We start from the raw sequence: 14911 nt of genomic DNA on the forward strand, positions 1-14911 counted from the left end.
AGGAGAACATCAGTGGTCACATTTAAAGTTATATTTTCTGTTGTATAGGCTTTGTTTCTTATTTATAAATGGTAGTTAGCAGTGTAATCCTGATCTAAAGTCACATCATAATTGATTAGAAAGCTGTTTGGAAAGCTTCCTTGTAACATTTATATACAAATACTTTGGTCTCTCACTCAGTTTGAAAAGCTTCTCATTTGAGGTGGGTAAACTTTTTCTGCCTCAAGTGGTAAGGACATTTTGTGCTCTTTAAGATATAAAAAAAGTTTTTTTTTTCCTAAATCTCATTTACTTTGTTGAGGCACTAACTTTCATGACAGCAAATAAATGTGTCACAAAGTGAGTGGTGCCATAAAGTACAGTAATTTTTATTTTTATGTTGAATTGGTCTTGTGAGTTTTGAAGGGAAAAATACAGAAAGAACCTCTGCTGTTCTTTTGGAGATTTATTTGGGTCGTTTATGAGCAACCATTAAAAACATGTGGTTCTCTTTGTTCAGTTCAGTACCAAGAACTGAAATCTTCCGTTGAACTATTTTTGTTGAAGGATTGGTGATTTTGGAAGAATATTCATAAAACAGTCTGAAGTAATTTTTCTTTTCTTGACTTCTGGATAACTTACTTTATTGTTTACCCAGCTAGTTACTTTTAAAGAATATGTAATCAAATCCTTTAATTTAGTAAACTACACTTATTTCAAATGAAAGTTCATTAAATCTTTAAAAAGAAGAAAAGAGACTCAAAAACCCAAATAAACAAATCCCCCATTTTATTTGTATCCATCCCTAATTCAGAACTAGGTTTGTGTTAGCTTATTTTAGTTTTTGAAGACACAATTCTACTGGTTTGAAATACATAAATATTTTATTTCAATTGTGGTAATTCTTTCATCATTTCAGTTGATTGCTAAATTATAAACATTATTCAAAGTTTGTTGTGGGGAAGGAACTCCAGTCGTATTATATAAACTGAATGCTATACTTAAATTATTCTTTCCACTCTTAGGTTCAGGGAGATATGCTTTTCTGTGCAAGCACAATACACCATGGCTGCCAGTGTGTTTGATTTTTGCTGTCATGAACTTTGGAACAGTGAATCTAAATTATGGCCCTATCACAGTGTATCAAGCAAGATGAAATCCAGCTTTGTCGTGGTTGGTGTCTCCTAAATGGATTAAAAAATATGCCCTGAGGTTTATATTGGAGCTGGTCTTTGAGCCATTACTCATTAGTATTTGAAACGTAGAACTTAAATGAAAACCCTTAAGATATTCATTTAAAACTAATAGAAAGAACCATCTCAGATTTTATGTAGAATGTGGTGCATGGTAAAAGGAGTCTGTTAAATGCATAGAATCAGAATGTAGTCACAGGTTAGAAGTAAGCAGGAAAGACTTCAGAATTGTAACCAAGGTCATGTATTTTATTCTGCTTTGGAGGCAGAATTAATTTTAGAATCCTGTCAGATTTTTTTGTGTAAAGGCGGCAGCAGCAGCAAACAGAAATGATAGCTAATATCAGGAAAGGAAAAGTTTTTAGAAAGCATAGCATATTGAGGCTATTTAAATATGGTATTTTAATAGCTTCTGAGTGCATTGTAGGTGTATGGTAGGAGAGTAGAATGATTGCTATTTGTAGTGATGCCCCAGATTTAAAAAATAAAACATTTAATTTCTGTTTAGTGTCATCTCTTTCCTTTTGTTTGTTTTAAAGAGGGATGGCTAAAACAGTAGGAAAATTTTTATTAGATGGTAAAAAATAAAACGGTTTTAGTATTTGATGTAATCATATGTTTAGTGAGTATTAGTGAGCATCTGCTATGTGCCAGCCCTTGCTCCAAGCCCCTGGGAATATAGTAGGAACAAAGCAGACAAGCTCTGTGCTCTTGTGGACTTCAGTTATCTGGAAAATGCTTCATGTGGAGAACCTCATTTTTTGATGATGCCAGATAAATGAGTCATTACTGTATTTGGGAAGTGCAAATAGAATTTGAAGTGTTCTAATTTGTTTCCACTTTAAGTGGAAATAGGAAATTGTCTGAAGACATAATTATTTTGAGTGAAATAATTTCCAGTAGGTGCAAAAGTGAAATAAGAAGTCTGAATTTAGGCCTGCTATTAAATTTAATAGTATTTGAAATAGTATCTAAACTGCCGTGTTGAGGAAGTTTGGCTGAAAAGTAGATTTTGTCATGTTAGCTATAAAAATGGAAAGGCTTTCCTTAGAGGTGGAAACTAGGTCCAGAGGTAATACTTCTCCCTGTATTTTACTGGCACAGTCAACTTAGTCAAGAAATATTATGTAACCATCAGCTTCTTGGAAATAAAGTAACTTAACACAGATAACACATTTAAAATCTTTCTCAGTGTATTTCTAGAACTCTTATGAGGACTCCTGACTGAATGGTTATATTTCAGCAAAATTGGCACAGTGGATCATATTTTCTCAGTTATTTTCGTTAAAAAGTCAGATATTTTTACATAGGAAAAAATTCCTCTTAATACTTGGAAGAGTGAAAGCTTCCGGTGCAGATTGAGTTGTTGCGCTAACCTGGGGTGACGGCCTGTGTGTTGTAGTCACTCTGCAGGTTTCATGCTACCTCATCAGAGGTGTGTGGGGGAGGGGGCAGCGCAGGGCATAGGAGAGAAGTTTCTAATACTCTGAAATGCTCCCTTTCTCGAGTTCTGCTCTTTCCTTTGATCCTTAAAGGCATCGACAGAGCTCTTGTTTCTTTCAAGAACTCTAGAGCTGGATCAGAGATTTCCTTGGTACAGTTGTGTTGCTTCTGTTAGGCCTCAACATTGAGTTGACTTTGTCTCATGTGACATTTCCTAACTCATGCAGTTGTCAAGTGCTCTTGGTGTTCTGCTTTGTTGGTCCATTACTGTTCTTGAAAAGGATTTTGGTGAGGTTTTGCCTCACTGCTTAGCTTGCTTTATCGGGATGCAGCTTGGTAGTTGCTAACTTGGGTTGATGCTAGTAGCAATAATCACTTACTTGGACCTGCAGCTCATCAGTATGGAGAAGGTTCACTGATAGAACTTAATACCAGTGAATAGCATAGAGATTAAAGGAAGGGCACTCATGGACTCTTGTTGTTTGCAAACATTTTGGTGGTTGAACCACATCGTTACTACTATAGGATCATATTGCTAAATGATGGACTAGGAAGTGGAGCTGCCATCAACTCTGTATTTATTTTGGGTATCCTTAAACCTGTTTTTCCAGTAGTATAAAGTTATATTCTGGGCCCCCAAGCAAGAGTTTCACTGAGGGATGCTCTTAATGTTTCTGAACCTCACTGTAACAGGCTTTAACTGAAGACAGTATTGGAGACCCAGGATAATGTGTTTATTTTGGAATTACTTAAGCTTAGTAACCTTAACAAACTTAGTGAGTTTGAAAGTAACAATTACACTTTTATAAGTCCCATACAGCCCCCTTTTGTAATGACCCGAGGAAACACTTATGGTTCCACTGATTCATCTCCTGGGGACCATCAGTTTTCCATTGGTCTCTGGCCAGTCTTTTTTAGACAGTTTCTCTTCTATGCATTTAAGAAATAACATTTGTAGGCGTTTTTCTAAAAATAATACCTGTACTTTGTAGAAAATTTAAGAAGATATTAAAAAACAATTTAAAAAGAAGCCTACCATCCAGACATAATCGCCTTAAACATTTTGAGGGGTGTGTATGTATATATGTATATATTTATATATATGTGTGTGTATGTGTATTTGTATGTATATCACTACATATAGAAAAAATTACCAGATGCATCCACGCGTGGAGGAAAGGAGGAAGGTATTTAGAACTGGATTGGAATCACCGTATACTACTTTGTTAACTTAATGGTATATTATTACAAATAACATTTTTAAAAAAGCCTGATCACTTGCTCTCTTCTATAAAGTTGTGGCAAAGAATAGCTTTGCTGAAATCCTCAGGTAATTATATACTAGTTATATTCTGCTCAGCTTCTTAAAAAGTTGTTAAATAACCTTTTCTTCCCTGTAAAATTTTTCTGAGAGATGTTTGTTTTCTTATAATTTTATAGCTTATTAAGAATAAAAGAATTAGGAATTTAAAAGTATAAGCTGGGGAAAGTCCAAGCTTTTCCTGTAGGCTAATGTCTCAATCAAGGAAAGAATGATGGACAGATCCATTAATTAAGATCTTGTTTATGGGTGTCTAGAATAACTTGTTTTTCAGGGAACTGTCTGATGGCATTAAGCCATTTAGACCCACAGCTTGAATTTCTTCAGGCATGTTTGCATTGCAGGGGCTGAGGCAAGACAGATGTTCAGTAGTGGTTTATTAGTAGTGGTGTGGCCTAATGTGTTGAACTTTCAATTAGGACACACTCCGGAGCTTCTTCACTTAGTGGCTGTGTGGCCCAGGGCCAGTTACTTAACCTCGCTGAGCCTCTAAGTTGCTTACCTGTGATATTTGGGCGGGTAATTGTTTTTATCTCCCGGAAGTGAGAGTTTGAGATACTGTTAAGATTAAATGAGATATGGTGTGCCTAGCAATTAGCAAGGTTTTGTGAATGGAAATTCTCCCATGTCTCTTCAGGTGTGTTATCACCCTTAGTGTTACCTAAATTGGATTAAACTTGGTTTGATACTTTCAGATATCAAGAAGTAACTGTTAACCTTGCACAACAGGGTGGCTGAGATTTTGTTCTGTAAATTTTGGTGATTGTCTGAAATTTGAGACATGGGATGATTTTCGCAGAGAGGTTGAGTAAGGCTTACGGCTCAGATTTTGGTTAGTATAAATGGATTTTAATGTAATTGTGGATTTTAATTTAACATTTGATATATATACGTTTTGGTGTGTTGAAATTGTTGACATACTTGTAAATTTTGATGTCTCTTATATTTCATCGTATTATTTCATGGTTTGTGGTATACAGTCTTAACAAAATAGCATCTCCTGTAGATACTGAATTTGAATTTTATAGAACCTTTTATTCTGGGAGTTTTCAAATATACCCTAATATGGATTAGTATTAATGAGTCCTCAAGTGTTATCATCCAGCTAGGAGTATCAGCTCACAGCCACTTTGTTTCCCATGTTATTCTCCCTTTCCCATTATTTTGAAGCAAATTCCAAACATTGTGTTATAAGACTGAGTTACGGTACAGTACATGAAATTTGTCAGTTTGGTGTCCCTACGCATTTATATGTGGATACAATTTTATTCATTCCCTCCCCTTTTTACATTTCATTCATTCATTCATTCATTCATTCATTCATTCATGAGAGATAGAGAGAGAGAGAGGCAGAAACATAGGCAGAAACACAGGCAGAAACACAGGCACAGGCTTTGATGCAGGGAGCCCAATGCGGGACTCGATCCCAGGACTCTAGGATCACGCCCTGGGCCGAAGGCAGGTGCCAAACCGCTGAGCCACCCAGGGGATCCCCTCATCTCCCCTTTTGTTTTTTGTTTTTTTTTTAAATATTTTTTATTTATTTATTTATGATAGTCACAGAGAGAGAGAGAGAGAGAGAGAGAGGCAGAGGGAGAAGCAGGCTCCATGCACCGGGAGCCTGACGTGGGATTCGATCCCGGGTCTCCAGGATCGCGCCCTGGGCCAAAGGCAGGCGCCAAACCGCTGCGCCACCCAGGGATCCCTCATCTCCCCTTTTGAATTGAATTTTACTCTTTCATTTTGGATATAGTCAGCTTTACATCAAGTGTTCTACTTGAATTTTCTCTTGTTTATAGTTTTCTAATAGTGCGTTTTATTCAGGATTATTAGAAATTTTGTGCTGATGTAAATTTAAAGCATAAGCTTTCATTATAACCATATTTGGTAGGTTTGGTGACAAATGAACAAAGTATTTAAGAATTTGAAGTGCATTTCTGAGTACAGATAAGAATTTGAAAAAAAAACTTTTGAGAACTTTTTGTAACTCAGCACTAACATACCAACCAAGCTCCTTAAGCCAGTATTGTTTTGTTCAAAATAAGTTGTCCTTCAGGAAGGGCAATTGCTAATACTTAATTTTTTAAAAAAAGTCTTAGAAATATGAATTTGGTTAAGTCACAGTCTCTTTTCTCTTGATTTTTTTTTTTTTTTGTATTTTAAACAATAAGGTCTTATACCCTGTTGGACTTTAATGTTTCTGTGGTATGTAAGTGTGAGGTGGGGAAGTTGGACTAATTTAAGGCAGTTCTGTTCCATGAATGCATGTGCATTTCATGTTTGAGGTTTCTTGGCTAGAAAAAAGCCAGACCTTAAAGATTAGCATTTATTTCTCCCTCCTCAAGTGCATTGAGCAGGCGAAGGTTGAACATACACATTTTACATAGTGTACAAATCATCGTCTTTTATGTTTTAATGATCAGATGGTAGTTGTAAGGTAACTGAGCTTAAATTGAATGTTAAAAGCTGAGTTAAAATTCCTTATACTTTTAGTGACTAAATTTACATAGTTATTTGACTAAATTAATTTTTTTGCCCGTGCCTAATTATTTTTGTATAATTTATTTCCATATTTGCTTGGAATCTTAGCATAATATTTGAGCCAGAAGATTTTACATAAAGCTTGAGCTGAATTAAATAAAATTATTGGCATGAAATGGTAGCTAGCAACTTTGCAGTTTTAAAATCTTTGATAGTTTGAGAAGCATAAATGACTCAACTGTATGAGATGTACTCCCCAGTTACAAGGTACCAGTCATTCTAAATGTGCCTTGATGACTGAGTAATAAACATTTTCAGAACATAAGTATTATGCTGTTGTACCAAATTGGAAATTGAATGTCAGTGGAGTACAGTGCATATAGCTAATTGAATTATCTTAACCAATGAAAATGAAAATTTGTATGTCTGTTTTTTAAAATGTGCTATGTGTAGGGGCACCTAGGTGGCTCATTCAGTTAAGTACTGACTCTTGATTTCAGGTCAGGTCATGATCTCAGGGTGGTGAGAGGGAGTGCTCAGCAGGGAGTCTGCTTGAGATTCTCTCCCTCTTCCATGTCTCCTCCCCTCTCACACTTGCTTTCTCTCAAAAAAAGTGTGCTATGTATATTAATTTGAAATTCCGTGCTGTTAATGTTCAGGGTTTTGGAATGTTTGTTTGAATCCACATATTAGAGTGTCTTAGCACATACTGGATTTATAAGGAACTGAGTGCAGCTCATTGATTCAGTTCACTTGTTACTGGGAGTGAGGACTTTTTGGTGGGTCTAGGTCAGAGAAAACAGTTGATACCTAGCTTCTGTAATAACAGTGGTTGAAACTGGATTCTTCATCATGATTGCCTAGTAGAATCATCTAGGGGCTTTAAAAAATACCAAGGTCCACTATTTAAAGGGCCTTTGGGTTTAGGTTATTGGTACTGGTAGATTCTAAAAGCTTTACAGGTAATTCTAAAGTTTAGCTGGGGTTGAAAACCACTGGCTTGAGAAGACATGTTCCAGTACTCATTACTTGGTATGGTTGTCCTCAAGGGGCAAAACTCTCTTTTAAAAGAAGGAATAAAAATAAAAAAATATAAATAAATAAAAGAAGGAATAGCTGTTTTTCCTTGCTTTATTTCCAGGAAGGATTCTGGGTCATTTTTTATTAAAGTTGGAATTAAACGTTTTAAAGCCACATCATTAGCCCCTTGGTCCATTAGAGAGGGGAGAACAAAATGGTTAAACTGTTAGTATGTATAACATAATTGTAATCAGAACTGACATTTGTTAGATGCTTCCTCTGTGCTAATCACTGGGAGGCTAAGGGCTTTTACATTTATTATCTTATTTAAGTCCCATAATAACTTTTAGCAGTGATTGTCATTTTACTGTTGGGGAAAGGGAGACAGGTTAAATAACTTGTATCAACTGAGAACAGCAGGGTGGCAGTGCTGGGTGGCAAGAGTGACTCACTGCCCCACTCTAACGTGCTGCAGGACTTCGCACAGTGTCTCCTTCAAAGACATATCATTGCCATAGAACTTACTTTGATTTGTTACCTATTAGAGGAAAATGGCTCTTTTATAAAGGATATTATTTATTCATGGATTTATTCTTCAAATGAATTGCAGATGAATACAAGCTTACTAACTTTTATAAAATGATTTTAAAGGGGCTTTATTTAAATTAATTTTGGATCCATCTCACATTTTTAAGGCAAGGCATATACATGCAACATGTTCCTTCTTTCCCTCCTCCACAGGCTTATTTGACTTTGACTTTTAATGAACTAAGCTGGAGATGGATATATATATATATGAAGTGTTACTTTTCCAGTAGATGTGTGCAGTTAACCCTTGAACATCACAGGGGTTAGAGGCACTGACCCTGTACTCAGTTCAAAACTTGCGTATGACTTGGCTCCCCCAAACCTTACCTATTAATGGCCTACTGGGCCATTGACTGGGAAACCTTGCTGACAACATGAACAGTCATTTTACACAGATTCTCTGTTGTATATGTATTGCATACTATATTCTTACATTAAGCTAGAAAAAAGAAATGTTCTTTAAAGCATAAGGAAGAGAAAATACATTTACAGTATTGTACCGTAAAAAATCCGTGTAAGTGGACCTGTGCAGTTCAAACCTGTGTTGAGTCAACACAGGGGTCAGGGGTCAACTATACTTTATATTTTGAGGAACATTAAATTTTTTTGGTGGTTTTTTTTTTTTAGATTTATTTATTCATGAGAGACACACAGAGAGAGGCAGAGACACAGGCAGAGGGAGAAGCAGGCTCCGTGCAGGGAGCCTGACGTGGGACTCAGTCCCGGGTCTCCAGGATCAGGTCCTGGGCTGAAGGCGGTGCTAAACCACTGAGTCACCTGGGCTGCCCTTTTTGGTGTTCTTAACAAATTTTAACCATAAAGCATTGTGATTGACGTGTTTATTTTTAAATCAGAAGTTATATGTTGAAGTGGATATTTCAAAGTTCTTTACTTATTTGAAAGATTTAAAAATTAAAAAAAATTTTAAGTTTTTAAAAAATTTATGTGAGCGAGCAAGAAAGCACAGGTAGAGTGAATCACAGAGGGAGAGGGAGAGAAGCAGACTCCCTGCTGAGCAGGGAGTCCAACTCAGGGCTCAATCACAGGACTTCAGGAACATGACCTGAGCCAAAGGCAGACAGTCATCTGAGCCACTCATGTGCCCTCAAAGTTGTTATTGTGGAAAGCTGTGTTACTTGTTTTCATGATTATATTATTCCTAAATTATTTTATTTTATTTAATTTTTTAAAAGATTTTATTTATCCAGAGATGCCTAGGTGGCTCAGTGGTTGAGCGTCTGTCTGCCTTAGTCTCAGGGTGTGATTCTGGGGTACTGGGTTCGAGAACCACATCGGGCTCCTTGCATGGAGCCTGCGTCTCCCTCTGCCTGTGTCTATGCCTCTCTTTCTGTGTGTCTCATGAATAAATACATAAAATCTTAAAAATTTTTAAAAATTTATCCATTAGAGAGAGAGAGAGAAAAAATAAGCAGGGGGGAGGGGCAGAGGGAGAGGGTGAAGCAGACTCCCTGCTGAGCAAGGAGCCCCATGTGAGGCTCCATCCCAGGATTCCAGGGTTATGGCCTAAGCTAAAGACAGATGCCCAACTGCCTGAGCTACCCAGGTGCCCCCATTCCTAAATTAAAGAAAAAAAACTTATGTACAGTTTTTCCTATCAATTATTTTACATTTGACTGTATTTTTCCATGGTACCATTTCTGGTACCTCTACATTTAATATCTTAGAAAAAAAGGGTATGTGTATTGTCATGCTGTCTTCCTCATTTATAGTTATGCTAGTAGGAATTATGGATTATCATTTGGGTGTACATTATCTTCAAACTAGTGTTGGAGTCACTTGATGGAATCAGTTTGCATGGGGGTGGGTTGGTGAGAATGGAGAGAGAGAGGAAGTAAGTTGTGGGAGGGAGAGAGGAAAGAACAGACACGCCTAAGAAATTAATGCAGATTTAATTTTTTTGTGGCTCTGACCATGTAATTTTTTAAGTATTGTATGTTGAAAACATACATGCATTTGCAGATTACTTTAAAATACAAAGTGATTATATTGTGGAATGTAGAATATACATCTAGAGTAGGTGTTATGTGACTGTGATTCTACATTACACACCTGTTCCCTTCTTGGCCCCCTCTCCTTGGACTCTCTCAACTGGGGCATTCTCTGCCCTGCATGAGTTCATGAATTTTGTTGATATCTTGCTTTTGTTAATGTCCTTCTTCTCTTTTGTGGAGTTTGAATTCTTTTCCCCTAATTTCAGAAGGAGTTGAGTAGGCAGCCCATACTGAGCCCATACTGAGCCCAGCTCAGTATACATATTTAATAGGAAAACTGTCATCTCTCAATTTTATGGTGTCTTCACTTTTTTAAAACAAAAGCTTTTTTTTTCCATTGCCAAATGTGACATTCCTTTTCCTTTATGAGTTTTATGCCAAGCTTAGAATTAGAACATTATAAAAATAAACCAGTAGTTTTATTGTTTAAGGGGGTTACATTTTGATTACAACCATGCATGGCTCATCAGTTGGACATTATTCAGTTGTTAAAAATGTACTTGGATGTATAATACAGAAGTGCATTTTCCCTACTTTTATTGAGAAATTAATTGATATACATCACTGTATAGGATGTTCAGTATGATGGTTTGATTTACATGTATTGTAAAATGATTATCATGATAGATTCTGTTAATATTCATCATCTCATATAGATAAAATATAAAGAGAAGAAAGAAGAAAAAAAAAAGGAAAAAAATTTCCTCTTGTGATCTTAAGGTTTACTCTCTTAAATTTCTTTATATCATACAATAGTGTTAGTTGTAGTCATCATGCTGTATAGAAGTGCATTTTTGGGATAAAGATGGTGAAGATGAGTCTCTGCCAGTCCCCAGATCAGTGCAGATTAATGATAGCAGAAGTGGGCAGCCCCGGTGGCTCAGTGGTTTAGCACCACCTTCATTCAGCCCAGGGCCTGATCGTGGAAACCTGATATCGAGTCCCTCCCATGTCGGGCTCCCTGTGTGGAGCCTGCTTCTCCCTCTGCCTGTGTCTCTGCCTCTCTCTCTCTCTCTCTCTCTCTCTCTCTCTCTCTCTCTATCTTTCATGAATAAATAAATAAATCTTAAAAAAAATGATAGCAGAAGTTATTTTCAGGAGTAGAGATTAGTTTTCTTATACTATGAAATTCAAGCTTGCTTTGAACTTGAATCATGGGTCAAGTTATAGATACTGTTATATATATATTATAGATATATCAAGTTATTACAGATAATGTGGGACTAAACTATGAAACCTTTCTAGTGCAAGACAAATACTTCTTAGGCCAAATTTTGTGGTACAGTACACGAAATTCTAATGTACTTTTGCTTTGAGGAGGTAAACAGTGCCTTTTTAAGTTGTTATTTAACCTGCTTTTGTCAAGTCTACTGATGTGATCTTATCTCAACCCCCAGATAAACAGGGGTCACATGACAACGGAAGCCAAAAGAGCTGCAAAGATGGAGAAGAAGATGAAAATTTTGCTTGGGGGTTACCAATCTCGTGCTATGGGGCTCATGAAACAGTTGAATGACTTATGGGACCAAATTGAGCAGGCTTACTTGGAGTTACGCACTTTTGAAGAACTCAAGAAACATGAAGATTCTGCTATTCCCCGGAGGCTAGAGGTAACATTATTGCCTTGTAGCATTGCTTAAAAAGAGAACTGCAAAGAATTACCAGGGCTTTCTGTTTTTTCTTTTTCCTGTGCAGTCTACCTCTGAAGTTGATACTGTCTGGCTTTTCTCAGTGAGAGCCTGAAGTTTTTGACTTTCTTATCTAGAATTGTCTGTGTATAGATGGATAGACCAGGCCTTTGGTGGATACACTGGCTTTTCCTTTACTTATTTTTGGTTTATATATCGATACACTGAGGAATAGAATAACCCTTGTGATTTGTCCCCCTGAAACTTAATTGCATCCCATTCTTATAGCTCTCTGAGGTACATTAAACCAGTGTCTGTTTTATAATTTAGGATGCTAGAAATATAGCTGGTCATTCTAAAGCATGGAATTCCTTTGGCCCTATTTAATGTAACTTTATTTCCCAAGTGTGCATAATAGTCACTGATCAGATAAAGAGCAGTCAGGGCTTACTGAAGTGCACTTGTGGGTATTGATAGGACAATAGTGGCTGTTTGTTTGAGATGGCAGCAGAGATTTTAATCTGCTAAAATCAAGATGATAGTCGTTTGACCAAAGAATGGTTGCAGTACAAGTTTTTATAGCACAAGTAGTTACTTCTTTCTCTGAGGGAATACTTACACTCTTAAGAGTCATGACTTAGCTTAGCTGTTTGTAAGATGATAAGGTATTTTTAATTTTCACTGTGCTTTCATATGAAATAATTACTTAATATTTTTGTCTCTTCAAGTGTCTGAAAGAAGATGTTCAGCGACAACAGGAAAGAGAAAAAGAACTTCAGCATAGATATGCTGACTTGCTGCTGGAGAAAGAGACTTTAAAGTCCAAATTCTGAAGCATAGTTTATATTCTGTCACAAGATGAATTAATTGCTGGTTTTCATACTCTGGAAGGCTGAAACTGATGATTATCTTCATTGACAAATTTGCCCAAATCTGTGGTTTTTCAGTTGTTTATTTTAAATGATATTGATCTTACACAGTCTATGTATAAAGACTTTAACTCCACAGGACATTTTAGGGTTTAAATTATTAAGACGATCATTCTTTTAGCAGTGTCATATTTGCAAAATTTTTTTAGTTTTGGCCTTTAATTTTAAAAGCCTGATTTTAAAGTGCTGCCTGTGAGTAAACTCTTGAATAAAAACAAAATATAAAAAATTGAGAGTGTAGCCTTTTGTTTCAAGTAATTACATACTTAGAGTGCCCACAAAACAGCAAGTATGTCCTCTGTGTCATATTTAATGAGTAACTCTTGGGTAATCAAAATGGCGAATCAGTATCTTAATTCCTTAAGAGGAGTCATTTTGTGGCTTTGTTAGTTTTAGCATAGAGTACTCATTCTCATTACACTGACAAGATAGTTTAACATTTTAACACCTCAGTTGTTTTTTTTTTTTTTCCAGTATAACTTTAGGGCATGTCTCTTCTCTGCTCAGCTACTTACACAATTTATGGATTAGGACTCAAAAGGTTCAATTTTTTTTGACCAATTCTTTTCTTGTAAATGTCTTTTTGACAAAGGCATGTTAAAGATTAATTTCAGTAAGGCTGTTGGGCCTTATTAAAGCTTTGTGTTTATCTTAATTAGGCTAGTGTAGAATTTGGGGAATAGGTAGGAGTGAGAAGACCTGACTTTATAATTCACATAAAATCATTTGGGACCTCTGTTAGTTGGCTACAACAATATGTTGGACTTACCAGGCAAATTTCCCAATCTTAAGAATCCTAGGGACTAAAAGGAGGGAAAGAAGGATTCATTCATTCATTCATCAGGTATTTATTAACTATATACCCAGTGTCAGAGTTGTGGTGATAGGACTCCTTTTTTGGTGGTGCTTATAGTCTATTGGGAATTTTAGGCGATTAAAATTCAGGTATTTGTTGAGTGACCCTTCTTATGTGCTAGGCATTTAAGTGTTGGAGATAGTTAAAAACGTCTTGCTGTCATGGAGGTGACATTAGTGGGAGGAGATACTCAGTATACTAGGAAAATGGTATCAGATCATGAACTTTGATTCTAAAGAGGGAATTAAAATAGGGTGATGGGAGATAGTGACTGGGTAGCTACTTTAGGCTGGATGGTCAGAAGAGCTTTTGAGGAGGTAACATTTAAGATAAGATGTGATTAACATCTTAGGAGGAGCTATTCTGGTGCCACTCAAGAGCAGTGCCAGCAGAGAGAAGAACTAGCACAAAGCCCCTTTGGAGCATTTGAGGAATAGAAAGGACGACAATGTAGCTAAAGTGTCAAGGATGGCATCTGAGTAAGGCCTAGGTATAGATTAGGGGCATATTTATAAGGCCTTGGTAAGAAATAGGGATTTTATTCTATTATGGGAAGCTATGAGAAAATGCTGAGCAAAGGAATGACATGATTAGAGTTGGTTTAGAAACATTGTATAAAGTCTCATCAGGCTGAAGACAGGGAAGGCAGTTAGTTGAGGAACATGAAGTGGGAATTCAGGCAAACAGTAATACTCTCAAACCAAGACAGAGGCAGTCCTGGTGGGGACAGGTGCAAAGATTTGAGTGGTGGTAATTCTGTAGTCTCATCAGACTATATATTTTTCTAGTATCTAGTGACTGAATTCTAGTACTTTTTTTGGTAATTTCGCATGAGTTTTCTAGAAAACACTTTGATATCTGTGAATTATGATAGTGTTTCTTCTAGTTTAATTTTTGTTGCATGTTTTGTTGGCAGTTAGAAATGTTTAGAACAGTGTTAAATAAGAGTGATGATGGTAGATGTTTTGTTTCTAATTTTAATGGGAATGTCCATAGTATTTTACTTTGTGGCTGGCTGTTTTGAGTTATTCTTTATCTAGAAAGGAAATAATCCCCCCTTTTTTAGTTTCTAAAGAATCTGAATCAGGATTGGCTCTGGAATTTTGTTGCACATGCTTTTTGGATATCTCTTAAGATGATGATCACAGGTCCCCCCCCCCCCATTTAATTTGTTGATGACATATCAATAGATCTTCCAGTGTTAAACCATATTTGAAACCCTGGAGTCAAGTAGAATAATTACAAAAATTTTTTTTTGTAAGATTTACATTTTACTTGCTTCTTTGTAGACTTGAATCATATGGATTTAGAATTGTTGACCTAATAATGTAGATTCACTTTGTTTTCAAAATTTGAAGTAATGCACATACTAGTGCAGCTATAACTGGTAAACAGCTCTGCCATCATCTTTGTACCCCATAAAACCCAGGGTTCCTTACCAGCAGCACTCTCGAGTGTGAT

The 14911-nt window shown here is 36.3% G+C and overlaps 1 protein-coding gene across 1 annotated transcript in view; it reads left to right on the top strand.

The window, feature by feature from the left end:
• Nucleotides 1-12827, top strand: part of CDC5L (cell division cycle 5 like) — a 43050-nt gene extending 30223 nt beyond the window's left edge. The window contains exons 15-16 of the mRNA XM_038554212.1: nt 11435-11647; nt 12394-12827. Coding sequence (XP_038410140.1) covers nt 11435-11647; nt 12394-12498 — 318 coding nt within the window. The 3' untranslated portion in view covers nt 12499-12827. The remainder of the gene's footprint in view (nt 1-11434; nt 11648-12393) is intronic.
• The last annotated feature ends 2084 nt before the right edge of the window (nt 12828-14911 follow it).

The sequence above is a fragment of the Canis lupus genome, chromosome 12, assembly GCF_011100685.1.
Source record: "Canis lupus familiaris isolate Mischka breed German Shepherd chromosome 12, alternate assembly UU_Cfam_GSD_1.0, whole genome shotgun sequence".
Lineage (NCBI taxonomy): Eukaryota > Metazoa > Chordata > Mammalia > Carnivora > Canidae > Canis > Canis lupus.